At 35.5% G+C, this 26369-nt stretch overlaps 1 protein-coding gene across 2 annotated transcripts in view; it reads left to right on the forward strand.

The window, feature by feature from the left end:
• PLXDC2 (plexin domain containing 2) overlaps positions 1-26369 on the forward strand; it is a 397075-nt gene that overhangs the window by 358797 nt on the left and 11909 nt on the right. For both annotated transcript variants that reach the window (XM_054695116.1, XM_054695115.1), the window contains one exon: positions 6943-7103. In XM_054695116.1, the coding sequence (XP_054551091.1) occupies positions 6943-7103 (161 nt within the window). The remainder of the gene's footprint in view (positions 1-6942; positions 7104-26369) is intronic.

Genomic DNA, 26369 nt, shown 5'->3' on the forward strand with positions numbered 1-26369 from the left:
TTCAATAAATGGTGTTGGGAAAACTGGACCACCACATGATAAAAAATGAAACTACCTTCACCATGCACAAAAATCAACTCAAAATGGATAAAAGTACTGGATATAAAACCTGAAACCATAAAATATATAGAAGAAAATATAGGTAAAACACTACAAGACATACATTGCAATAACATCTTTAAAGACTCATCACCCAAAGCAAAGATGGTCAAGGAAAAGATAAACACCTGGGATTACATCAAACTGAAAAGCTTCTGTACAGCAAAAGAGACATTAACCAAAACAGAGAGACACCCCACTGATTGGAGAAAAAAATCTTTGCACCCCAGTCAACTGATAAGGGACTGATCAAAAAGATATACAAAAACTCACACGACTCAACAAAAACAAAATAATCCAGTCAAGAAATGGGCAGAAGAACTTAAAAGACATTTCTCCAAAGAAGAAATGCAAATGGCCAACAGGCATATGAAAAAAAAATGTTCAGCATCCCTTATAATCAGGGAAATGCAGATTAAAACCACAATGAGATACCACCTTACACTAGTAAGAATGGCACATATCAAAAAAACAGGCAACAACAAATGTTGGCAAGGATTTGGTGAAAAAGGAACTCACCTACATTGCTGGTAGGAGTGCAAACTGGTCCAGCCACTATGGAAGGCTGTCTGGAGATTCCTCAGTCTACTAAAAATGGAGCTACCATACGACCCATTAATTCCACTGCTAGAGATCTACCCAAAGGATACAAAAACATTGATTCAAAAAAACAACTATATCCCTATGATTATTGCAGCACTATTTACAATAGGTAAAACCTGGAAATAACCCAAATGCCCAAAAATAGATGACTGGATCAAGAAGATGTGGCATATATCTGTTTGTTTTGGGATGAATAAAAGAGCATAAGATATTTTTAAGAATAAAATGTGAGTTTGGATCTTCAGACTAGATTCTTTTTTTTGAATATCCCCCCCAGCTCCTAATAGATTCTGATGAGCTTAAGAAGTTTTTACCCGAAACAGGTTCATTTTTTATAACCCACTCTGCCAGCCAATTTCCAAGAACAATCAGTCAAACCACGGGAATGAAAGACTATATGCAAAGTAATCATTGTTTGTCTTTTCTGAAGGAGTGAAATCAATTTATTTGAGCAGTCTGCCCTTGAGGTAAATGAACTAAGTTTCAATTATGGAAATTACCAGCACTTGCTTATACTTTTTAAATTTCAGTTTTGCATTTGAGGTTCATCATATTTTACACAGTTTCTTCATGTTCTGTTGGCAGGTCCCATAAGTGTGTAAACCCTATGCCACTTAATTGAGTGATGATAATAAACTGGAAACAAAGTAGAATTTAAAATTAAAGCACATTGATTGAGTGATCGATTCACCTTCAGACTCAACAACATTGAATATGCCAAAATACCTGTTAATAGAGGGAGAGATACAGAAAACTTTAAATTATAAGAAAAAAGGAAAATTTGCTCTCCAGAATTGTGTGTGTCACTTTGGCCACTCCATTCAGATGTTCATTCCAAAGCATTTGGAAATAATACTAGTTTTGGATGCAAGGATTCCTCCATAATATTTTTAAATTGAATCCATTATTACACTTCTCTCTAAAAGGTTTGCCCTAATCATAAAGTCATATACACACTCAGAGAGCCCCTGATATCTATTTTGTCTACTGGTTGATGATATCTTGAAGATCCCTGAAGATAGTTTATTTTTAATATCATCATCCAAAATGTTATAAAATAACTATTTTACTAGTAAAATGCTAGCCCCTGTACAAATTTCATTAGATATGACTTGGTAATATCTACACCAGCACTGTGAAGGAGCTTTTAAAGACTTAATATGAATAACCATAACTAAAAATATTAATAAATAATAACTGTGAAAGCAAGCATGGTGTAAACCCCAAGGTGTAGACTCCATTGTGAGTTTATGTTATATTGCCAAGCCATGTCCAGCAAGTCAAAGACAATTTGACTGACAAGAGCTCCTGTTGAATAGAACATGTCCCTGGCTCACTTCTTCCTCAGAAGGGTTGTGTCTTGCCTGCTTCCTCCTGAATAGGCTCTGGCTCATTCCCTGGTCCCCAGGGGAAGTGGCAGCATGAGGCCAACACAGAAATGCCGTTTTTTAAAACTAGTGTTTCCATTTTCTTGAAGTTAATACCTGAAAGTGGGACTACTGGATCCAATGGTATTTCTCTCTTTAATTCTTTGAGGAACTTCTGTTCTCTTTTCCAGGGTGCTGCACCAATTTACATTCCCGCCATCAGTACACAAGGTTCCTTTTACTCCACAGCTTCAAAAAAATTTATTATTTCTAGGGCCTCCCCGGTGGTGCAGTGGTTGAGCGCTGGGTTGCGAGGCTGCCCGCAGCCTCTGCAGCACTGGTTCGATCCCCGGCAGCCCGGCGAGGGTCCACATGGCGTGCAGACCTCTCCTGCCGCCCGCTGCTCCCCTCAGCAGTGTACTTCATCAGTCTGTCTGTTCTGCTCTCCGCCCTGGCTCTGGTGAATTCTCTCACCCTCCCGTGCCTCTGACTGTACCCAGTGCTTGTGTAAATAAATAAATAAATCTTTAAAAAATAATAATAATAAAATAAAATCTTTAAAAAAAAAAAATTTATTATTTCTTGATTTTCTGATAATAGCCATTTTAACCAGTAGGAGATGAAATCTCATGGTTTTGATTTTGATTTGCATTTTCCTAATGATAAGTGATACAGAACATCTTTTCATATGTCTCTGGCTATCTGTGTAACTTTTTTGGTGAAATATCTATGTATATCATCCGCTTATTTTTTTTTAATTTTTTTTTTTTTTGTGGGACCCTCACCGACGGCCAGGGAACGAACCGGCGCTGCAGAGGCTGTGGGCAGCCTCGCAGCCCAGCTCTCAACCGATGGGCCACCAGGGGAGGACTATCCGCTTATTTTTTAACTGAGTTTTATTTTATTTTGTTTTATTTGTATAAACTGAGTTGTTTATACATTTGGGATATTAAACCCTTGCCATAGATATGGTTTGCAAATATCTTCTATTCAACTGTCTACCATTTTGTTTTAACAATAATTTTTCTCTGTGCAGAGGCTTTGTAGATTGATGTAGTCCCATCTGCTTCTATTCTCTTATTTCTCATGTTGGAGGCAAATTAATAAAGACATCATTAATACTGGAAAAAAAAAATGCCCTGTCTTTTCCCTCATCCTGTGTGTGTGCACACACCCACACCCACACCCCCAATGCTGCATCTTAGAATCAATAGAGTGATGCTTATAAAAGACTGCTAATCCCAGAATAGAACTGGATGATTTTTGGATGGATGGGTAGGTAGAAGGAATGATGGAATTATAGAAAAGAAGAGGAGGATAGGAGAAACAGAGGGATACATGGATGGAATTGTGCGTAGAGGCAAAAAAAAATGTCAAGGCTTCCCTTCTTGACTCAAATAGATATTTTTTCCATTTTTATCCAAATAAGTATTTTAAATAATCCATGAAAGTAATGTGTTATATTCCTTCAAAAATAAGAAAAAAGCAAGTACACAAATGCAACAATATGTGCATACTTATTAATGAAGCCAAACATTTAAAAGTAATAAAAGTTAGTATTAAGTTTATAGTGTCATGAATCTAATAGTGTAATTTGTCGTAATCTGCCTCATATAAAGAATGTAATAATCATTGTATTAATAAAGTGATTATTATATGCTATATACTTATAAGCTTAGGTTAAATTCTTGATATGTATTAAATGTTTAATTCTCACAGCAATGCCGTAGCAGAGATAAAGTAACTGAAGGCCAGACAGATTAAGTAATTTGTTATAACCTCATTTTATTTTTATTGGAGAAGTGGTTATTCCAATTTTGTAAGCTTTATTTTTCTTTCTTTTTTCCTACTCCATCTCTGACCCTCCTTCCCTTCATCCTGGCTCCATATAAGTGCATATAAAAGCATACACAGACCTAAGCCCTTATTCCAGGAAGTAACAGCACAGACACAGCCTCTGCCCTTTGGAAGCACAATGTTAATTCTTTAACCATATTTGAATTAATATCCCTTTATTCAGAACTCACAACAGGAAAGAAGAGGAAGTATCAATACACAGAGCTCAGTGTTGAGGGGTTATTGATCACAGACTCAGAGTACAGACATCTGAGATCAGTCCCAATTTATCTTAATAGCTTTATGTCACTAACACATTTCTTAATTTCCCTGTGCCTTTGTTTCTTCCTCTTAAGTGAGAATAAAAATAATGCCAGCCTTTTTTAGTCATTGATTTGATACCGTTAATGCAAATATGACTGCACATGCAAATGAACTTTGACTTTTTATTGTGGCAAAATACATAAAATATAAAATTTACCATCATAATATTTTAAGCATATAATTCAGTGTGTGGTATTAATCTTTTTCATAATATTTTGTCGGCAACTCTATCATAGCTCTTTACATCTTGTAAAACTAAAATTCTATACCCATTAAAAAGAAACTCCTTTATTTCTGTTCAGTCCCTAGCAACCACCATTCTGCTGTCTGCCTCTATGGTTTTTACTCTAAGCATCATATAAGTGGAATCATATAGTATTTGTCTTTCTGTGACTGGCTTATATAATAACTGTATACTCAAGTCATCCATATTGTAATATGCCAGAATTTCCTTTCTTTTTAAGGCTAAGTAATATACAATTTAAACAAGGAGATTTTTGATTGCTGGTTATAGGTCTAGTCCAACTTTCTATTTCTTCTCTAATCTTCATAGGTTTTGTGCTTCTCAGAATTTGTCCATCTCAATCTAAGTCATCCAGGTTGTTGACATACAATTATTCATAGTACTCTTTCATAAGCCTTTTTATTTCTGTAGATAGTAATTTCTGTTTCTTTTATAATTGAAGTCTTCTCTGTTTCCTTTTGTCCTAGGTAAAGATTTGTCAATTTTGTTTTTCTTTTTCAAAGAACCAACTTTAAATTTCTTTAATTTTTTAATTGTTTTTATATCCGTTTTTTTATACTTTAGTAAGACTAATTATTATTTCTTCCTTCTGTTAGCTTTGGGTAGAGTTTGATCTTTTTCTAGTTCCTTGAGTTGCAAAGTTAGGTTGTGCATTTAAGAATTTTCTTGTCTTCAGTGTTTTATAGTTATAAATTTCTCCTTTGCACTGATTTCCCTGCAATCTGTAAATTTTGATATTTTGTGGTTTGGTTGTTCTTGATCTGTCATCTAATTTCTAGCTTCCTGCCTCATGACAGAGAGTGGAAGTTGGGCAGCTCACTGTACTAAGAGCTGAAATTGACTGAAATTAACCAGAATTTATAATCCAAACCTTTCATCAGCATGCTTCATTAGAATTCAGAGTTCCAGGATATCTGTGTCAGATAGATTGTGCCAGTACAGTTATTGTCTACATAGAGAGACAAATTCCTGATATTTCCTACTCTGCCATCTTCCCAGAATCCTCTCTATAAATGAATTTTTATATAATGACTTGCTATTTGCAGTAGTAAAGTTCTTTCACTAATAAATTTCTATTATAAAGGAAAAACTTTAGGATTTTGAATGTTATTTCTTGTTTATTTACTTCTTGTCGTTTTCTGTTATTTCCTATTGAGCACAATTATAAGCAGCCATGTTTGTTTTTTAAACAAAAATAATTAAAATTAAAGAAATAAATCAGTGTTTATTAAATTAGGTTAAAAAGACCAAAACCCACTGAGGCAAATGGTAAAAATAACCAAGATGTTAATTGGTAATAAAGGACTAGAAATTACTGTTCTAGAACTTCATTAAGTCTTAAAGAATTTTCTAGTTATTCAAAAATAGCAGCCATATTATACACTAAGATAAAGTTACCTGCTGCATATCATTTAGAAAGATCTCCTTAAATGCCTGAGTAGTCATCAAAGGCTGCAGAATTTCAGAACAAGAAAATACATTAGAGATTAGTTTTTTTGGTTGATTGACTTTGGGTTGGAGAGTTATTGCTTTAGAAATTTAATTCCTCTGTTTCCTAAGTCTCTAAAAATCAGTATTAAAGTGGAAAGCATCTTAGTAAAAGAGAAAATGATACTGGTCTGTGGCATTCTGGAATATTCTCATATATGGTCCATTCCCTGTAGATAGTGATAAAACTTTTTGAGGGTCATTTAGCATCCATCTGTTACACTTTCAATGAACATTTCAGTTTAAAACAGCTTTTGAAAATTATTCTGTGAACTCACAAACAGGCCTTCTGAAAATGCCTGTGAAATTTCCAAAAGAAAATGAGAAGTGAGCTTTCAAAAAGTAATCAATTTTTCCACTGGTAATAGTTCCAGTAGTTTAATGAGAAAAAAAATCAATCTTAAATTTATTATATAGTTAGAGTTTTAGATTTTCTAAGATACTTTTAAGATAAAGGATATTCTATCTATTGAATTATAAATTAGGAGACAATTATAAATTAATTTTAATCATTAATAGTATGGATTTTTCACTGCCCAAATAAGGAGCAATAATATCTAAGACTGGTGCCATGGAAAATAAAGCTTGAACAGGAAGTAAAAAAGAAATCTAATGGTACTTTATTAAAAAAATATAAAAATTCAGGGCCTCCCCTGGTGGCGCAGCAGTTGAGCGCTAGGCTGAGAAGCTGCCCGCAGCCTTTGCAGCGCTGGTTGGATCCCCGGCTGCCGGCAAGTGTCCCACATGGCGCACAGACCTCTCCTGCCATGCCTGCTGCTCCCCTCAGCAGTGTACTTTGTCAGTCTGCCTGATCTGTTCCCTGTTCTGGCTCTGGTGAATTCTCTCACCCTCCTGCGCTTCTGACTGTACCCAGTGCTTGTATTAAAAAAAATAAAAAATAAAATAAATAAAAATTCTCTCTAATTAAGCAAACTTAAGATGGCCCTCATGAATATCCTGACAGCTGTGCTATTTTTCCAGCTTCTACAGATGACAGTGCAGCTGAGAAGAAAAGAGGGAGCCTTCATGCAGGCCTCATTGTTGGAATTCTCATCCTGGTCCTAATTATAGCAGCAGCCATTCTTGTGACAGTCTATATGTATCACCATCCGACGTCTGCAGCCAGCATCTTCTTTATTGAGGTGAGTGTCAAGTACAATACATAAAAACAAAGCTGGGTCATGAACTCTACCCGTTTGCTCACACCACCTGTATTTAATATTTAGCACATGATTTCTCTACTTTGTGGTTGTGAGCTGGCATGCATGCACACACACGTACTGACGGATTACCCTCATATGATGAGTTCAGTTACCTTATCTTAAGAGCTTTGAAAGAAATAAGCTATCTTGCCTATAGCAGATCTAATGAAAAATAGAAACTATCCTATTTTGTCCTATTATACCAAGTGTATTAACCAGCTGTCCTGCTGTTCCTAGAAGACTATGTAGCATATGCTGGAGATTGAAGGACTTAGTTTAAATCAATTAATCAACAATTACTGAGTATTGACTGGGTACATTATGCTATATGGTGGTGTGCTGTCAAAACACTCACAAACCAGGAAAAAAGTATAGCTATTGCTACAAACTAATAGATATAACAATAAGATAATGGTAAGTGCCATCAACATTTTGTATAATATGTGTATATTTATACATTTATATGTAAATGTATAGTCACGCACACATACACACACACACAAAGCACAGTGTTTAATAAGTGTAGTGTCTTCATGTAAAGAACATAGACTTAGGGGCCTCCCTGGTGGCTCAGAAGTTAAAGTCACAGCACTATCAAGCTATCCCCAGCCACTGCAGCATGAGTTTGATCCCCAGCCAGGGAGCTAACCCACATAGCACAGCAGACCTCTCCTGTCTTGCCCACTGCTCCCCTCAGCAGTGTATTTCAGTAGAACCACCTGTTCTGCTCCCCACCCTGTCTCTGGTGAATCCTCTCACCCTCCACACCTCTGGCCTGTACCTCAGTTCTTGTATGCATAAATAAGTAAATCTTAAAAAAAAAAAAAGAACATAGACTCCGTGCCACCAGGGAGGCCCTATTGTCAATCTTTGTCCTATGGCTCCTCAACCTAGAGTTGGCAGTACCTTCGAATTTCACTCTTTGCTCTTGTTCATACATGCTCTAAGTTCTCCTTGCCACCAAGACATTGCTCATTCTGTTTTCTCCATCAAGAAAGACCTCCCTTTCTATCTCACTTCTTGACTTGAGGGCCCAAAGTGCCTTTGAAGCCATGGACCCCATAAGCTTCACTGTACCATCTCTCTGTCTAGATGCCTGGATATAATCTCTCTTTTCCCACTGCAATTCTATCCATACAAATATGTCCATAACTTTTAGGTATATAACTCCTTTCTTGCACTGGAGATAAATATGTATATGACTTATTCTACCCTACAGACTTATATATTCCTTAGGTTTTGGGAAAAAATAAAGTTTCTTTCAAATAAGAGATATTCTATTAATACTTTCTGAGGAAAAAAAAATACATATCCTAAAATATTTGAAACTTCAATTGAAATTTCACATACAACATATTCCATGTTTAATATAATAATTCAGAGGTTATCAAGCATTGCCTTTATATGGAGCACTGTTATTAAATGGTGTCATATGCTTGATTTTCATGAATGTAGAAAACTTTCCCGAGGTCAGGATAGCATTCCTCAAAATACTGACAAGTGACAAGCTGTAAAGCTTCAATGGCTAACTAGACATCTGCCTGCTGCTGCAACCCTTATATGTTTGAGCCTTTTAATCCACTATGTGGTGTAGTTTCTGACATCGTGAAAAAGAAGATTCTGTGAAATATCTCATGATGGTGGTATTAGTGGCAAATTGCATGGTGTAAAGGACCTAGTTCACATAAGGTCACTGTAATTCCTGAATACAGAGTAAGACTGTGGTATAGCCTAGGCATTTTTTTCTGTCATTGGCATTTTGATTCTGACTCATCGTTTTATAATCAGACTATTTGTTCCTATGTGTGTCGGGGCGGGGGACGGGGGAGCAGGTGGTTGTGTGTATATAAACACATGCATGTATTTATAGAAAGCGTAGCTATCTTAGAGGTCATTTAGTTCTATAGTATCATAACTCAGAGGAAGAGACTGAGGCTCACACTGGTGAGATGATTTCTCCAAGGTCAAAGAGCCATAGTGCCAGGAAAAACTCTCGTCTTTGCGACAAACGTATTCTGCAAGTTCTCCGGCTTTTCGCTTTCCTTTTTCCTTTCCATTAAATCAATTGCCAGTTTCTGCTGAAATCACTCCCTTCTGACTCCCTGCTGTTGTCATGCAGTTCACAGTGGCTGGTCGGTGGATGATTTTTGAAGGGAATAATCATAACTTTACTATTTTTAAAGGCAACCCATGTTTGCAAAATCAAAACACAGACCCGTGATGACTGCACAGTTAGTGAAATGCCAGACCTTTGAATGTGAAGGTTTTAAATTACTAATTAGAGTTATTGGTGCAGAAAGAGAGTGAGTATATCAATATCATTTAAATTGTTTTTTATATGTTATATTATACTGCTGTGTACCTTTTAAATGAAATTGATATGCTTTTTTCGATTATGAAAGTGATACTGTTCATTATAGAAAATGTGGACAATGCAGAACTGTAAAAGGAAGAAAAACTAAAGTCATTTAGTTTTATTTATATACAGAAACAATCCCTATTAATATTTTGATTTATTTTCTTCTGGAATTCTTGTATGTATAATTTGATATTTCCCATTGAACATAATTATAATTTCACTGAACTGCAGATTGATATTCTTTTGCTTCAAATAACATCTTCTATTTTATTATGAACTCTATAGAAACAACATTTTAATGGCTGTATATGCCATTCAACATTTATTCTATAGCTTTATATTGATTGCTTTGAATGTTGCCAAGTGTTTATTCTGAGAGCAATGAGGGCCCAACATGCACCTCGAAGTCAAAATAGAACCTTATTTTCACCAGATTTAAGACTTGTTTTCTTATTGCTGTTGTAACAAATTACCACAAACCTCGTAACTCAGAACAGCACACAGTTCACTATCTAGAAATCTGGAGATCAGAAGTCCAAAATTAGTTTCACTGGGCTACATCAAGGTCTCAGCAGGGCTGATTCCTTCTAACACTTCAGGGGAGACTCTTGGCTTCTTCCTTCTATCATTCCAACCTCCATTTCTGTCATCACATCTTCTATTGTTAATTCTGATGCCCATGCTTCTGTCTTGTAAGGGCCCCGTGTTATACTGGGCCCTCCTAAATTATGGGGGATAATGTCCTCATCTCAATGTCCTTAATTTATTAACATTTCCACCTACTACAGACTGGCTGCATCCAATGTAAAGTGCATCACATACTACCCATTAAGCTGTGCACACACCCATAAAATACTTAACAGTTTCAGTGACATGAAAAACATAACCTAATGTGCATCTTACCCATTTCATATTGAAGTCCAAATTGCAGTAAACACTTGTCACAGTTACTCCTGTACTAGACTGTGGGTACACTGTGAGGAAATTTAATAACTTTGCCCTCTAGTCGACATAGGAGATTTCCTAAAATCAATCTTGTGTTGTGGAGCATTGGGGCTCTTTTCCTTTTGTGCTCATGCATTAGCCTATTATGAACATATTACTGGTAGTGATGAACATTTATTAAATTCACAAGTAGAAATGATTTACACTTATTACCTTATTTACTCTCCAAAGATTTTTGAAATACTAAACTGATCTCCATGTTGTAGATGAAGATTCTGAGAAACAGAATTTAAGTAACCTGTCAACATCATGCTTTTATTCAATTTGTGCTGAGGGTTTGAGCCCAGGCTCTGCAGAGACCTACTCTTAGTCACTAGGCTGTGCTGCCTTTCTGTGTGTAAAGGAATTTCTGTATTCATTGAATGTAAAAATATTGAAGATGTGTGTCTCAGGAGAGACCTATGTACTTAGCACAAATTCCCAAATGAGAGGAAAGAAACAGTTTAAAGGCACTTAATATTTAAGGCCAAAATAATTGTCCAAAGATGTATACCAACTTCTGTAGCTATTGTTATCTAATTTTTGTGATGATAATAATAATGACAGTGGCCTTTTACTATGCTTTGTTCTTGCAGAAAATATACAGCAGCTATTATGCAGTTTGTTTCTATAAGCATTCTTCCACATACAAACTGTTTATGTGGACTTTAGATTTTAAATGTCTTCTTTGTAGAAAGGCAATGAGATGATATGGGAGCTAAAATCTGGAGATACATCCTTGTATGGAGCACTAAGTGGATGTGACTAAATGAAATATCTAAATCAAGAGAGAAGTAGAGGAGGGTCAGGAATCCTAGATGGTAAAGTAAATTATAACCCCACCCCATACTTATGTTTAATTGGCCCTTTATGCCCATGTTTTCATTTACATCATCAGAGACAAGTGTTCCATGTCAGGAGAATGGGACGCATCTGACTTAGGTTCCAGAAACAGAGGGCTCAATTGGTTTGAATTTATCTGGACTTTATCATTTCTAGAGCTGTGCAACTGGGTTGCCAGGGATGCCCAGAATTACAAAAGAGAAGAGAATTGTCAGATTATAGAATATAATGCAAAACTCATACACATTTTTAGGATAAAAATATAAAACCCTAAGGAAATGTCATTTGTGGTAGATAACTGGGGACTTCAGATACTTTATTCTGCAAAAGTTTTGCATTATACTCTATAATCAAGACATATTTGCTCGATATAAAACAGATTCTGCCTAATTGTTCACCAAAGTAAGCATTCCAGAAGATAATTCTTTGCTCTTTTGTAATTGTGGGCATCACTGGTACCCCAGTTGCACAGTTCTAGATATGATAAATTCCAGATAAATTCAAACCAACTGAACCCTGTTTCTAGAACTTACGTAGGATATTCCCCTTCTACGCCTTTGTTGGAGTCAAGTCCAATGTAGATGAGAAACCCAGGATGGTGAAACCATTTTATGTGACAATTCCAGAACGGAGACTTGAACTCAGGCCCCTTCATCCTGGCCTTGTGGGTAGTGCTGGGACACTGAGGGTGTAACAACAGTCTTTTGAGCAATTTGCCACTCAAGGGATTCCCCATCCCAAGAAATATTTGTGGATAACAAGGACCCATGGAGAATATGATTAAAGAGAGACAGGCAGCTGTGGCCCTCAACTTTTCCTGGCAATCACAAATGCTCCCAGGAAAGAAGCCAGGGGAATGGAGCCAGGCAGCGATTCAAAGGCTGCTGCTGGGGAGAGAAAAGTGTTTACTAAAAGTTTGGCATCCTGCTTTGCAGCTGCTAGATGAATAGCACTTGGGAGTCAGGAAGGCATGATCTGATGACTAACCTATACAGTAAATGGGGAAGTCGTTTCGTAGGCCCACGAATCTTATTTTGTCCTGAAGTTGCTTTTTTTTTTTTTATAATTGAGTTTTTCCCTAAAAGTGTTCATTTTATTTCAGTTGTAAAAAAGACTCACAGGGTAAAATGATTCATTGAAACAAAATATTTTTTATTTTTACTTCTCAGAGGAGGCAAGTGATGGTATTCACTTTTGATGAACTGTTAGGATGAAGGAAAGATTAGGCAAAATGGAAATTTTTATTAGATGGCAGCTTTCCTGAATTATAGGAAAATATAGATAAAACTGGTTTGCTTTTAAAAAGATACTGAATGTGGTGGTTTTCTTTCCTTACTTTCTGTCCTAATGCTTTAGATTTTTATTCACATACATAATTGAATATTTTTGAGATGTCAGTTAAGTTTCTGGTGATTCCCTTACATATGTAATCACCAAATGAGATTGTGTTTTATAGATGTTAGCTTTAATTTATTCTTCTGGCTAATGTATTTTAATTTAAATTCCTAGAACTAAAATAATTATTAAAAATATTGGATAAAATTTATATATTTCACTGAGTTATCTGCTCCAATTTCTTCTTAATTATCTTTTCCTAACTTGCAGTTTGGAATAGTACATACATACAGCTAGATGGATGGATAGTTAGAGTGAATCTTAACAGGAAACCTCTTAATGGGTAAAATAAATAAGTAAAAACTACAAGGTCTACAATTCACTATACATCTGTACACCTGAATGTCATTTTTAGTACATGATATATGTCTTGGATAGCCAGTATTTTCCTTCTGTTACCTCTTGAGAAGATGAGTACTCAGGGCCTCTGCAGTGGCGCAGCGGTTGAGTGCTGGGCTGCGAAGCTGCCCGCAGCCTCTGCAGTGCTGGTTAGATCCCCAGCCACCAACAAGGGTCCCACATGGCGTGCAGACCTCTCCTGCCGCCCACTGCTCCCCTCAGCAGTGTATTTCGTCAGTCTGCCTGTTCTGTTCCCCACTCTGGCTCTGGTGAATTCTCTCACCCTCCTGTGCTTCTGACTGTACCCAGTGCTTGTATAAATAAATCTTAAAAAAAAAGAGTACTCAGTTTACAGTACCAACTGTTGAATAATTTTTTTGAATAATTTCTTTTAATGATTTATATATGTTTTACATCATTGTTCATTCTTGTACAATGTTTGGTTTATAAATACGTATTTCTTTATTGGGCGGCAGATAATAGAAAATTTATCAGTAATTATTGCTACACAATAATATGAATTTATTTTATTATAAGATTATTTTTCCACCAATTACACATAGTAAATTGTTTTCTGGCTGAAATACAAAACAACTAAAATAAGTAAATTGATTATGCTTTACCTTATAAGTAGCACTAGAATAACTTGTGATCATAAGAAAATTAAAATTTGAAATATGGCCTTAGGTAGCTAAAAAAATCAAAATCTAGAAATATATAATATTTATGAAATTAATCATGCTTTTTATATTGATAATTCTACTAGAATTGTTATACAAAGGTACTTCTAATTTGCAAAAGATTATTTTGCTCTATTTCACTGATGACTATATAAAATTTTCCTTAATATAAACAAAATAACTTTCAATTCAAAATTAAAACAACTTTTCTTGTATTATACAGTAAAGCAATATAGAATCAGAATATTAGTTCTATTTCTAAATTCTCTAATTTCATATTATAATGTGCATATTTTAACTAGAAAGTTATTCATCTATTCAAATAAATTTTTTGTAAACTTGACTATGCCAAGGGCTATCCTTGCATAGATTTTGAAGGAGAAATGATATTGAGTAAAAAATCTCAATTTTTAAAATTTATTAGTAGGTGGCTATCAGTTTAAAATGTGTCATTGGCTCATGAAGAATAAAGTGGTAGGGTTCAATTTGCACCCATACTTATAGGAGAATAATCAACCTAAAATGTGTTTAAGGAGAATGATTAAGAATAGTAAAGGGCCTCTCTGGTGGCACAAGGGGTTAAGATGCAACCTATGAAGCTATCTGCAGATGCTGAAGCATGAGTTCAATTCCCAGCCAGGGAGCTACCCACATGGCACAGCAGACCTCTCCTGACTTTCCCATTGCTCCCCTCAGCAGTGTATTTCAGTAGATCTGCCTGTTCTTTTTTTTTTAAAGATTTATTTATTTATTTATTTATACAAGCACTGGGTACAGTCAGAAGCACGAGAGGGTGAGAGAATTCACCAGAGACAGAGCAGGGAACAGAACAGGCAGACCAATGAAACACACTGCTGAGGGGAGCAGCGAGCGCAGCAGGAGCAGTCTGCCGCCATGTGGGACCCTCACCCAGGGGCCAGGGATGGAACCCTCGCTGCAGAAGCCGCGGGCAGCTTCGCAGCCCAGCGCTCAACCGCTGCGCCACCAAGGTAGGCCCATGTTCTGCTCTCTGTTTCTGGTGGATCCTCTCACCCACCCACCCCCACCCCTACACACACGCACTTCTGGCCTGTAGCCCAGTTCTTGTATGCACAAATAAATAAATCTTTAAAAAAACAAACAAAAAAAAAAGAATAGTAAAGACTTGAAACTCATACTGGGAATGGATAAAGGAAAGAGACATTATATAGAGAAAACTATAGACATATAACAATAGCTCCCAACCAGTTTTAATTGGCTCTCCTGTGTATGTAAGATTTCTGACTTGTTCTGGATAGATATGAAGAATGAATCTGAAGGTAGTTGGGGAAAAGCTATGACGATATGGACATGGGCTCATTATGCTTTCTAATAATCAGAGGTGATACTCAGGCTCAGATGCAGATGAGCTCCTTACCAGCAGAGGTATCTAAGCATGCAAGTTCCTTATCAAGAACTACATAGAGGGTAGTTAAGCATTACATAAGTGGTTGAGTCATTCTTTTCCTGTAAATCTAGCATATTCTGATTTTCCTACCCTTTCCAACATTTAATATGTTTCAGAAAATACAAAAATAGCGAAGTAAACAGAGAGGAATGCTTACCGTTATTGAAGACATCTTACTGTTTTAGAGACCCAAAGTGCAAACGTAAAACACAGATAACACAAGGGAAACTGTAGTTCTATCCAAAGTATATAATTATTTATGAGGTTAAGAATTGAGGTGGGGGGGAGACAAAAACCATTGTTTTCATCTTTTAAGGAAGTTGGTAGTATTGAGGAATGTTTTAGATGTCATGGTCCTGTCACCAAGCCACACACAGGTTACCTTTAATCTAAAATTCCACATAAAAACAAAGGAATTTATAAGGAAAGTAACAATGGATGTAAAATGTCTTAAACAAATCTGTGCCAAGAAGTGGTTACTTGGAACACAAGAAAGTAACAGAGGCACAGAGACAAAGTGTTATTCTTTGTTTTCTCCCAACTGTCTAAGGAAAAGTAGACAGTTCAATATGTATGCAATCTTTAAATAGACAGAAGAAACAATGCACACTTGGCATTTCACACTTACAAATAAACCCTTTGTTTTTCCTATCTCCAACTTACCCCTCTTTTCTCCTAAGGTTTAGACCATCCTGAGAGATTCTGGTATAGTATGTAAGTTCATGCTACTCAAAATCACTTCTGCCTCTTTTTCCTTCTCCTACACTTTTCCAAGCAGATTTAGGGCACTTTAAATTATTCACATTCAATTTTTTTCTGAAATTTAATTTCGTATTTTTGCCATTTTTATTTTATTCAAATCTGTAATACCTAATGTCTCTCATATAATCACCACTGATGAACAAAGAACAAAGAAAATACAGTAGGCTGATGTGAGAACAGTGGCAGAAAGTAGGAAAGGCATGGGTCAACTCCAGTAGCAAGTGAATGTAAGGCACCTGTGTAAGATTCTCTAACCCATTTTGAATTAATTTTTGTGTGTGGTATTAGATAATGCTCTAGTCTTATTTAGTTTACATATGACTATCCAGTTTTCCCAACACCATTTGGTGAATGGTGTTACAGACTTACCTTTCTCCATTGCATGCTTTTGACTCCTTTGTCATAAATCAGCTCTCCATATGGGTTTCTTTCTGGGCTCTCCATTTTATTCCACAGACCTATGCATCTATTTTTATTCCAGTATCATACTGTATTGATTATTTACAACCTTGTAGCACAGTAATAACTCTTCCTTTTTTCCTCAGGATTAATTTGACTGTTTAGGGATGTTAGTGATCTCATATAAACTTGGATAATTTTGTTCCTTTTCTTTAGAGAATATCATAGAAGTTCTGATATGTATTGCATTAAATGGCTATATTACTTTAAGTAAGATGGCCACTTTAGCAACATTAATTCTTCTAATCCATGAACATCAAGTGACTATCCATTCTTTTGTGTCTTCTATTTCTTTTAACAATTTTTTTGAAGTTTTTGTTGTACAAGTCTTTGACTTCTTTTCACAACTATATCTTTAAAGCTTCTAAATCTTCCCCAAATAGTCAGAGAACACATTATGTACCTGACAGGAATGACTGAAAACAAACAACACTAAAACTTATTCTACTAAAGTTACTGGGAAAAAAATCCATTATGTGTTTAAAAAATAGAACACTTATAAAGCAATATGAAAAGATAATCAAATTATGACAGCAGTTTTTTATGCCAGTGGAAAATGAGTTGACTATATTAAAAGAAAGAAAATGTAAGCTAAGATTATATAAACAGCAAAACCAACCCTCCAGTATAACAAGCACAGTAAACTACTCACCATTGCAGAAATTCTGGCAATATTGTTCCTATGAGTTCTTCCTGAGAAATCTATTAAAGCACAGTAAAGAAAGGAAAGCTGTTCAAAATTTTATTTTAAAATATGCGTTAGTAAAAAGTTTATAACTGATAGTGAATTTAATTTCACTCAATTATGAGCATTTTTCTCTAATGGTTTACTTAATAATACTGCAAATGACTCCAACTTTGTACTAAAATAAGTGGGATTTGATGGGACTCTTTCCACTGCTCAGAATAGACATTCTTACCATGGTTGAGCTATATAATAATAAGACATTATTGAGCACTCCGTGCTATGCTACAGACTGTTAATACCTATGTTTTACACACTTAAAGAGTGTCGCACAGACTTTTTCAAAATAAAACACACTTTTTTAAAGACCAAGCAATAATATTGGGGTATATTTTTTTTCTTGCCAATGACTTAGCATATTATATTTACAATAATTGAAAATTTACTGTATATTTCTTTTTAAAATGAATAAACTATGGCATTTCAGTGGGACAAGTAACCAGAGATGATGAGATTTAGATTTCTTTCCCTGCTAACTGGTTAATAGGTGGAATGATCTTGATCAGTTCTTTCAAGGAACAGTTCTTTCTATACATTCCAGTATTCATTTATCTCCTCTCCCTACTTTCTTGTATGTATTAGAGGGATTCATTTATTTCTTTCCTCCTTGCTCTCTTTTCCTAGGCAAATGTTGTTGATGAGTTATTCAAATGAAAGAAAGGGAAAAAGAACAAATGAACTAAATAATTCACAAATCATAATATCTGCTGAGTTCAATGCCATTGATTGTGGAACAATAGCAATCTTTTTATAAGTTCTGATTGGTATACCTTGGACAGCTTGCTTTGTATTGCTTTTTTTTTTTTTTTTTCATTTTTAAAATGTTAGAGCTATTTCCATGACTATAACCTGGTTCACATAATATCATGATAGTGATTATCAGTACTTCATCATAGGATGAATGTTTTGGGCTTTCAACTAAGCTCTTGTGGAAATTACATGAATCTTTGCGAATGACAGTAATGAATATTGCTGGAAACCCTAAGTAAGAAATGATTAAACATTGGTATTAGTCCTTATAATATTGTATGAAAATATAATGATAAATACATCTGTAGAACTTCACAATTGCTCTTCTGTAGGACATATTTCTAACTTTTATTTTCCTGCTAAACTAATGCTATGTCGAGGTCATAATTATTTTGTAGTTCAATCTCTGAATTGACTTGACACAAGATAGTATGTATCCAGAATTACAAAATCAAAATATTAAGCTGTCAAATTAAAAAAAAAAGGTAGTAGCACCTTAAATATGTAAACTTTGCTGTCATACATTTTTTTCTCAAACTTTTATTTCATTTAAACATATACTAATTTAACTTGTCATGAAATATCTGTGAATTATAGATCTATTTTTATCCTCATTTGATTGATTAGCATTACTCTTAATCAGCAAATAAATAGATGGCATAAATCATTCTATTGGGTTGCTTCCTAATCTTGTGATTAAATGTGGATTAAAGTACACAATCCCTTTAGGGCAGAAAATAGCTTATATTTACCATTCCTAAGGTCACTGCTAATTAGAGCTTAACTTGCCAGCTTTTCTTTGACCTCACTTAGAAACACATTGATGCCCCAGAAACAAGTTTCTTTATGAGAACAACCTCTTGCCAAACACAGCCAGCCCTATTGTGGCACAGAGTAGCACTCACTCACATTAGACTTTTATTAGAGCATTTATGACCAGACCAGCTTTATCTTGTCTTTCATTTTTTTGAACCAAGTCACTTTGCAACAATGAACTGGCCTGTTTTCACACCTACTGCAAATTATTTTTCCTTGGAGTAAGCTGCCTATCTAACTCTATTTAAAAACAACCTCTTGTAGCAATGTGGCTTAAAAAGTCAAGAAATACTGCCAAATGCTGTATCAACATGACGTTATGGACTAAAGTTAATATCAGAGAAGACTGGAAACTTTTCAAGATGCATTATGGAAAAACAAAGCTAGAGTTCCTACTCAGTGAATGCAACCTAATATATGCCCCAAGACCATAGAGAGCTATAACTAGGGTAAACTGTCATCCCTGTGTCTGTCTGTTGTCTGATGTGATCATTAATAGTTCTGCTATGTACTGCTATCTCAAGTGTTCTAACTAAGGCAGTAAATCACATGTACACCCTATGTGTAGTCATACTTCCTATGACTTACTATGTATATGGAGAATTAGAACAAAAACACGCAGGGCCAAATAGTCATATATGAATTCAATAAAAATAAAAGGAACATCAAAGTTATGATCAGTACTGAATAAATGTTGCAACCAATTACTATAAAATTCCTAGGAAAGAGGAGATTTCTCAGGGGAAGTTTTATTAGTGAGATAATTGTTGAGCTGATTCTTAAAAGAGGGTTAGACAACAGCCTAAACAAAGGGGAAAAAGAAATGACATTTCACATGGAAGAAAGATAATTTTACAAAAGCATCAAATCAAGAAAGGGATGAAGGAGAGGATCAAATGTCACTTTTAGTGGTGAAAATGTAATATGTACACATGTTATTTCTCAATAATGCACACCTGAAACATGTTATATAATTCAAGGTTACTCCAATAAAAATAATAATATAATTTAAAAGAAAGTGAAAGAAAAGGCAAGATGAATCAACTTATTCCATTCTATATTGATACCTGTGGACAAGTTCTAGGGATGACTTTAATGTAGATAGAAATTAGATGTGACACACTTGAAGAACTATGAAATCTGGACTTCATCCTATAGTGAAAATCAATGAAGCTTAAGTTGCAAATGGGGATGGGGAAGCTGCCTGGAGAAAACTAGAAGGTGAAAGAGCCCTAAGAGGAGAGCTAGAAACCTGGATCAGCAGTCTGTAAAGTGACAGCTGAGAGCTGAACTTGGATATTGACAGAATGAGTGGAATGTGACTGACTCAAAATCTAGAAGTAAACTTTACCTTACTTAAAGTTTTGTATCTGAAAATTCTTTCAGTCAATTGTCGTTGATTCTCACAATTCTCCACTGAGGTCAGTAAACAGTCATTATTTTATCCCTGTTTTATAGATAAGGTAGCCAAAATCCAAGAAAGTGAGCAATTTCTAAAATTCCTACAGCTAATTAATGGTAATGATGGGAGGATGCCCTGATTCTTTTCATTGAACATATGGGATAAAGAGGACGGAATCACAGATAACTCCAAAGTACAAAATCTATGAACTGGGGATTAGATTTTCTTAACAGATTTAGCACGATCAAAAGGCAAAGTTAGTTTAGGAGGGAAAATGAGGGAATGGATTTCAAGCATGTTTGGTTTAAGCTGAGAGTCAAATCACCACTGGGCCGCTCCAAAAAAAAAAGCAACTGAAGGAACATAATGGAGTTAAGGAAAATCAGATAGGGGAGAAAATTTGAAAGCTACAACAGAGGAAACCAAGAGGACAAAAGAATGTTATGGGGAGGAGAGATTCAAATGCTCAAAACGAAACCTTAGACATGTCAGTATTTTGCGCATATCAACCTGGAAAGGGAACAAATAAAAGAGGATAAATGAACAACAGCAAAACCCAGACCAAGAGAATACACCATTGTTAAAGTCAGTGAAAGGGAGAGGATCAGGAATTAAGAGTAGGCACCAGTGGAAAGTTCTCAGAGTCCTAAAGGAGCATCAACACTTGCAATGATGATTTTTATTATGGCCTTTGTCTCTTTATTCGATCTGCGTACAAAACCCTCTCTAGGGCTTTCCTGGTGGTGTAGGGGTTAGCACTATCAAGCTATCTTCAGCCACTATAGCACAAGTTCAATCCCCACCAGGGAGCCAACCCACATGGCGCAGCTGACCTCTCCTGTCTCTCTCACTGCTCCCCTCAGCAGTGTATTTCAGTCAGTCTGCCTGTTCTGCTCCCCACTCTGTCTCTGGTGAATCCTCTCACCCCCACCCTGCACCTCTGGCTTATACCCCAGTTCTTGTATGCATAAATAAATAAATCTTTTTTAAAAAATAAAACCCTCTCTAATAGCTTGAACACAAGTGAATGTCTCTTTCCTCAAAATTTAGAGCCTGAATTATCAAATACTTGCAGTGGATACTTGATTTTATAGTGAGTAATCAAATATCCTGTTTTTTTAGATTGTACTATTAGTGAGTTCCTGTTGAAACTTTTATAAGAAAATATCTTATTTTCCCTAAATATATTAGTTTAGTGCTCTTTTATACATAGGTACATAAATAGTAATTTTGTTGGCTGCTAAACACTATTATTCCCACATGAATGCACTAATAGTCACTGTCACCAGTTATTCTTAGTTGGGGCAACAAATTGAATCACAATGTGCTAAAGTTAAAAGAAAAAAAAAGAAAATCAGGATAGCTTGTCACTCAGGAAGCTGGACCTAGTGTCCTTAATGGAGCATAAACTCTACAATAAAGTACCTGCAAGTCAACACAGTACCTATTGTTAATCTCCTTGCATATAACACTTAGCTCGATCAATATGGCAAAGCTATGGGGACCCAAGGGTAGAGCATTGAGAGCAACCCGCCCTGGGTGCAGGTAATAAAGGAGTGTATTGTTTGTAGAGAATGGCAAAATTACAGTAGAACTGACTATATTAAGCTTAGCATCTTATTATCACTAGTGCCAGGAATTCTAAATTGTTACAGGCTTTTGCTATTCTACTTCTAAAGAGTTGACAATTATTTTTGGCTGTTAATAACAATGCCTGTGTAAACTTAACTGAGCACAATGTATCATTTAGTAAACATTGTCTTCTGCATGGAAGTTAACTCGGAGAACTCCCAGTAATACACTGGACCCTTAACAGCAGAACTGGTTGTGCGTTTTCATTTGGAGAATAAGGTCGTAAGAGTCTGAAATCTCCTGCACTTGTTTCAGGGTTAGTGGTGCCTCCATCCCACATGGTACTACGTATATCCATGTTCAAATAGCACCTTCAAATACATATATTAACAGCACTGTGGTTGTGAAGACAAAGAAACAGAAACTGAGTCACTTCAGTTCTGTTTCAACAAACAAATCATTCTTTGAACTTTATAGAGTTTATTCAATAAGTAATATTCCTTCCAGTGTCTCTTTTCTTTTTTCCAAAAATTCATTCTGCTTTCCTTTTTCGTATGGTAATATTTATTTTATCTTTTTACCTTAATGCTTTTTGCTAGCATGTTATGTCTATGAAGTTGCTAATAGGAAGATTTTTCACTGTCTGCACTTCCTTTCTGGTCAACATTTTAATTCATTTCCTTTTATAACAACTGAAAATAATGTTGCTTAACAGAGGAGGAAGATATTACAAAAAGGGCCTACTCCACATGTCAGATATCTTCTTTATGCCATTATAGCTATTTCAGCACTAAACAGGATGTGATAGTTGACCCCAAAGACATAGCTGAAGAGCAGACCATGTACACATAAGCTATACGCACACAGCCACACAAACAACTACAGTGTGGCTGATAGAGAAATAATAAAGAGATTGGGAAATAATACCAGGAAATGTCTGAGACAGCATGGATGAATGAAAAGTGACCTCAAATCTATAGGTAGAAATTCAGAAATAATGGAAATAATGTAAAATATAGTATTTGAAGAGGTAAAGATGATGATGTAAGTTGCATTTCAGACTAGAAGAATACCACAGGCTCAGATACAGAATTGGACACTTGGGATCTAGATTTGGAATCAAGAGAAATAATGTTTTCGACAGTGGATCTCAACCCTCCTTGTGCATCTGACTAACCCTGGGAAGTTTTAGTAATGAAATTCTTTATCACTTGACTAAGGTGGGCCTAGAACACAGTATTTTTATTTTTAAATATTTTTTACGGAAGTGACATTACAACATTATATAATTTTAGGTGTGTATGATTTTTAGTGAAGTCTGAGAACCACCAAACTATGATTAAAAGGTATTTCTTCTCATAGTAAAGAGTATGTAATTTAGTAGTCATTGGAAAAATCACTTAACTTGTATTTTAAGAATACTTTCACTTACATAAAATCACATGAATAATAACATGGTTTTTAGTCCCAGAATATAGCTGTTATCTACAATGCTTTTGGCACATTTTCGTCTTGGGCATGTCCAACTCTGGTTACATTAACTAATTCTCAGGATCAGCTGACAGGATAGTTCTAGAGTAAAAGCAGCTGCCAATGGCAAATAGTAGTTGAAGTTTGGAAAAGAGACAACAGTAAGATAATAAAACAACTTCCATATGCAAAAAGCAACCAAACCAGATTAGTAGAAATGTTCAAAGGGACACCCAGGCTTTGCTACACGCAAGCATAAGTGCTGGAATTCTTAAGACTCACCAGAAGATAGACAAATCATTTTAAGGAAAAAAAATGACCTATTATTCATGAAGCAAAGAGGCACAGCCACAAACAGAAGTAGTTTGTATTAATTAGGTTTCAAGTTTCACTGGCCCGAGCCCAAATTCTTGTGTTTCCTTATAGATAGGGTTGCCAAATAAAATACAGGACATGCAGGCAAATTAGAATTTCAAGTTAAAAAGCTAGTAGTTTTGTTTTGATTTTTTTAATAAGAGTATGTCCCATGAGGTATAATTTTTAAAAGATCCTTATTGTTTATCTGCAGTTCAAATGTGACAGTATTTAGCAGTATGAGAAAGAATAAACCTCACTTTTCCTGGAGAGTCAAACTTCTTCAACACTAAGAAAAGATGATTGAGATGTAGGAATACCCCCTGGGTTCTCAGGGAGATCCATTGGCAACACTGGGAAGAAAAGTTCAGTATTTTTTTCCCCACCTACTTTTAGAGTATGCACCTGTTGGGGGAGACGTTAGAGAGTCTTTACCCTTGTTATTCAAATTATGTTATATGGATCAGCAGTGTCAGCCTCAGCTGGGACCTTGTTGGAAATATAGACTCAGCCCCCCAGACCCACTGGCTCAGAGTTTGAATTTTAACAAGATATCTTCTGATTTGTATGCACGGTCAAGCTTGATAAACACCAATTTATTTATATAGATTACAAAAATCTGATCTGAAATGGTATAGGATCTCCAGTCTCCCTCGGGGCTTAGTGTGTAAGTGAAACCAGCCCTGTGTGATGCTGTTCAGGCTTCATGAGAGCAGAGGATCTGTGACTGAGGCTTGTTTTTGTAATTAAAAAAAAAAAAAAAGTTTAGAAAACAATACCTAGTCCATCTCTAGATGGAGAAACTAGGAACAAAGCACACAGGTGACTTTGCTAAGCCCTGTGCTGGGAAGAGACAGAACCACGATGCTGTCGGCTATCACCAGCCCATCCTCTTTTCACTGATCACCAATGAAAGCGGCACAAAACACCAGAAATTTTGGAACAACTGCTTGTCAATTGCCATCATGCACCACAGGTGTTTTCTAGCTGGGCCTTAAATATCAAAATTTGTTCCTTTTCTTTCACACTTATGCATGATAACTTCCTTTCAAGGGCTCATCTACCCCAACAAAAGCACTATCTGTTTTGCTTCCAAGCTGCAAGAGAGGTCTTCAGCTGCAATACCATGTTCACTGATAAGTGGGGATAGCCTGCAGGTTTGTTTGTGGATATTTTAGCTAATTACGTTGCCACAGACCATTGAGACAGATCTGGATGACTATTCAATTAATAGCACTGAGGAGTAATTAGAAGGAATACCTGCCTGCACAGCCCACCCCAGTGCCAACATAGCCATGTGAACGTTTACTTCTGAATGTGATTAATCACATAAATAATTCTCAGAAATGAAATTAGAGATCACCCACGCATTACACCCAGTAACATTTTAAAGCATTACATCCTGAATCTCTGTAATGAATTAACATTACGGTCTGGTTTGAATTTTTCAATTTTCAGCATACATCCTGCTCTGTTAGCAAGTGACCCTATGACCCCCATCAGTTCCAGTAACAATTTGAATTAACCATTTTAAAATGAATACAGATTTGGTAATATCTGAGCCTCAAGGAAGAAAGAAATGCCAGGTTGTGAGCCATCAAACTCTGTGGCAGAGCCAGCCATGATGCCAGCTGTCTAGATCCCTTTGTTAGCTGCATAGACATTCCTATTATCTGATTACAGCAACAGCAGTCAAGACTTTTCTATGAGAACTAAATATTCTCTCATTCCTTAAGTTATGGAAACACTCCCATTGTTTTCATGTTTAAGGAAATCTCTGAGAAACTGTAGGTTGACATAGAAAAGCAATTTTAGATCTATGTATAGCTATATATATTCCTTAAATCTAGAAATTCCAAAAGGTGGTGCCAGAAGGCAGAGGGAATAATGACTTGAAGAACCAGAGAGTCTTTTTTTTTAAATAATTATTTTCCCCCAATGTTAAAGTCATTTATTTCAGGCAAGCAAGTATAAGGAGACTATGATTTTAGACAAGTCTTAGATACCACTTTATAAATGGGAAAATAAAGGCGAGAAGAATCAAATGATTTACCTCAGATCATATAATTGATTTGTGATATGTGAAAGCATTCTAGAAAGAAAGCAGAATTTTGGTAAAGGTATTATTCTTTGACATTTTTAGGGCTAGTTTTGCGATATCAAGGAATTGATGTAAATCTGAGTGTGAAAATCAAACCAAACTTTTAAACTCCAGTTAAGGAAATTCTATGGGGACTCAATCTGAGGGGGTAGGGGAAGCAAATATTGTTTAAAAAAAATTAAAAAAAGAAAAATAAATAAATGACATTCATTAGATTTCATTATAAATTTGAAGATATTATTTTGGAAAATGTCCTTTTAGCCTGTCAAAAACTAAGGGAGTAAGTATAATTTTACAGTTTTGCAATAACAAAATATCAGTCTTGAATAACTTTACAGATGGAACTCCATGGATTTTTAAATACTGTTGGGGGAGTTTTTTATTTTTATAATGAGGCGTAATGAATCGAGTTCTCTTTTAGAGATGTAATTAATAATTTTTTTATTGTGTTAGCAGCAACCTTCACTTTCTAACATTCTTATAGTGTCTATTTTGAGGATTTTTCTGTGAGGAACTTACAAAGTATGTAATGACAATTATTAATAATCCTACAATCTTTCAAAGAATTATTACTCTAGTAATTATAACTTATTGACAGAATACTGAAATTGTTATGTATTTAAGACAAGTAAAAATAGACCCAGGTTCATAAATTTTAGGTGTATTATATACACAACCACTCAATTTTGAGCTAATTGCTATAATGGGGGGAATTAACTTTGGGAAGACAGATTTCATTTTAGATCTTG

The sequence above is a fragment of the Talpa occidentalis genome, unplaced genomic scaffold, assembly GCF_014898055.3.
Source record: "Talpa occidentalis isolate TD23 unplaced genomic scaffold, MPIMG_talOcc4v2.1 talOcc4.14, whole genome shotgun sequence".
In the NCBI taxonomy this organism is placed as follows: domain Eukaryota; kingdom Metazoa; phylum Chordata; class Mammalia; order Eulipotyphla; family Talpidae; genus Talpa; species Talpa occidentalis.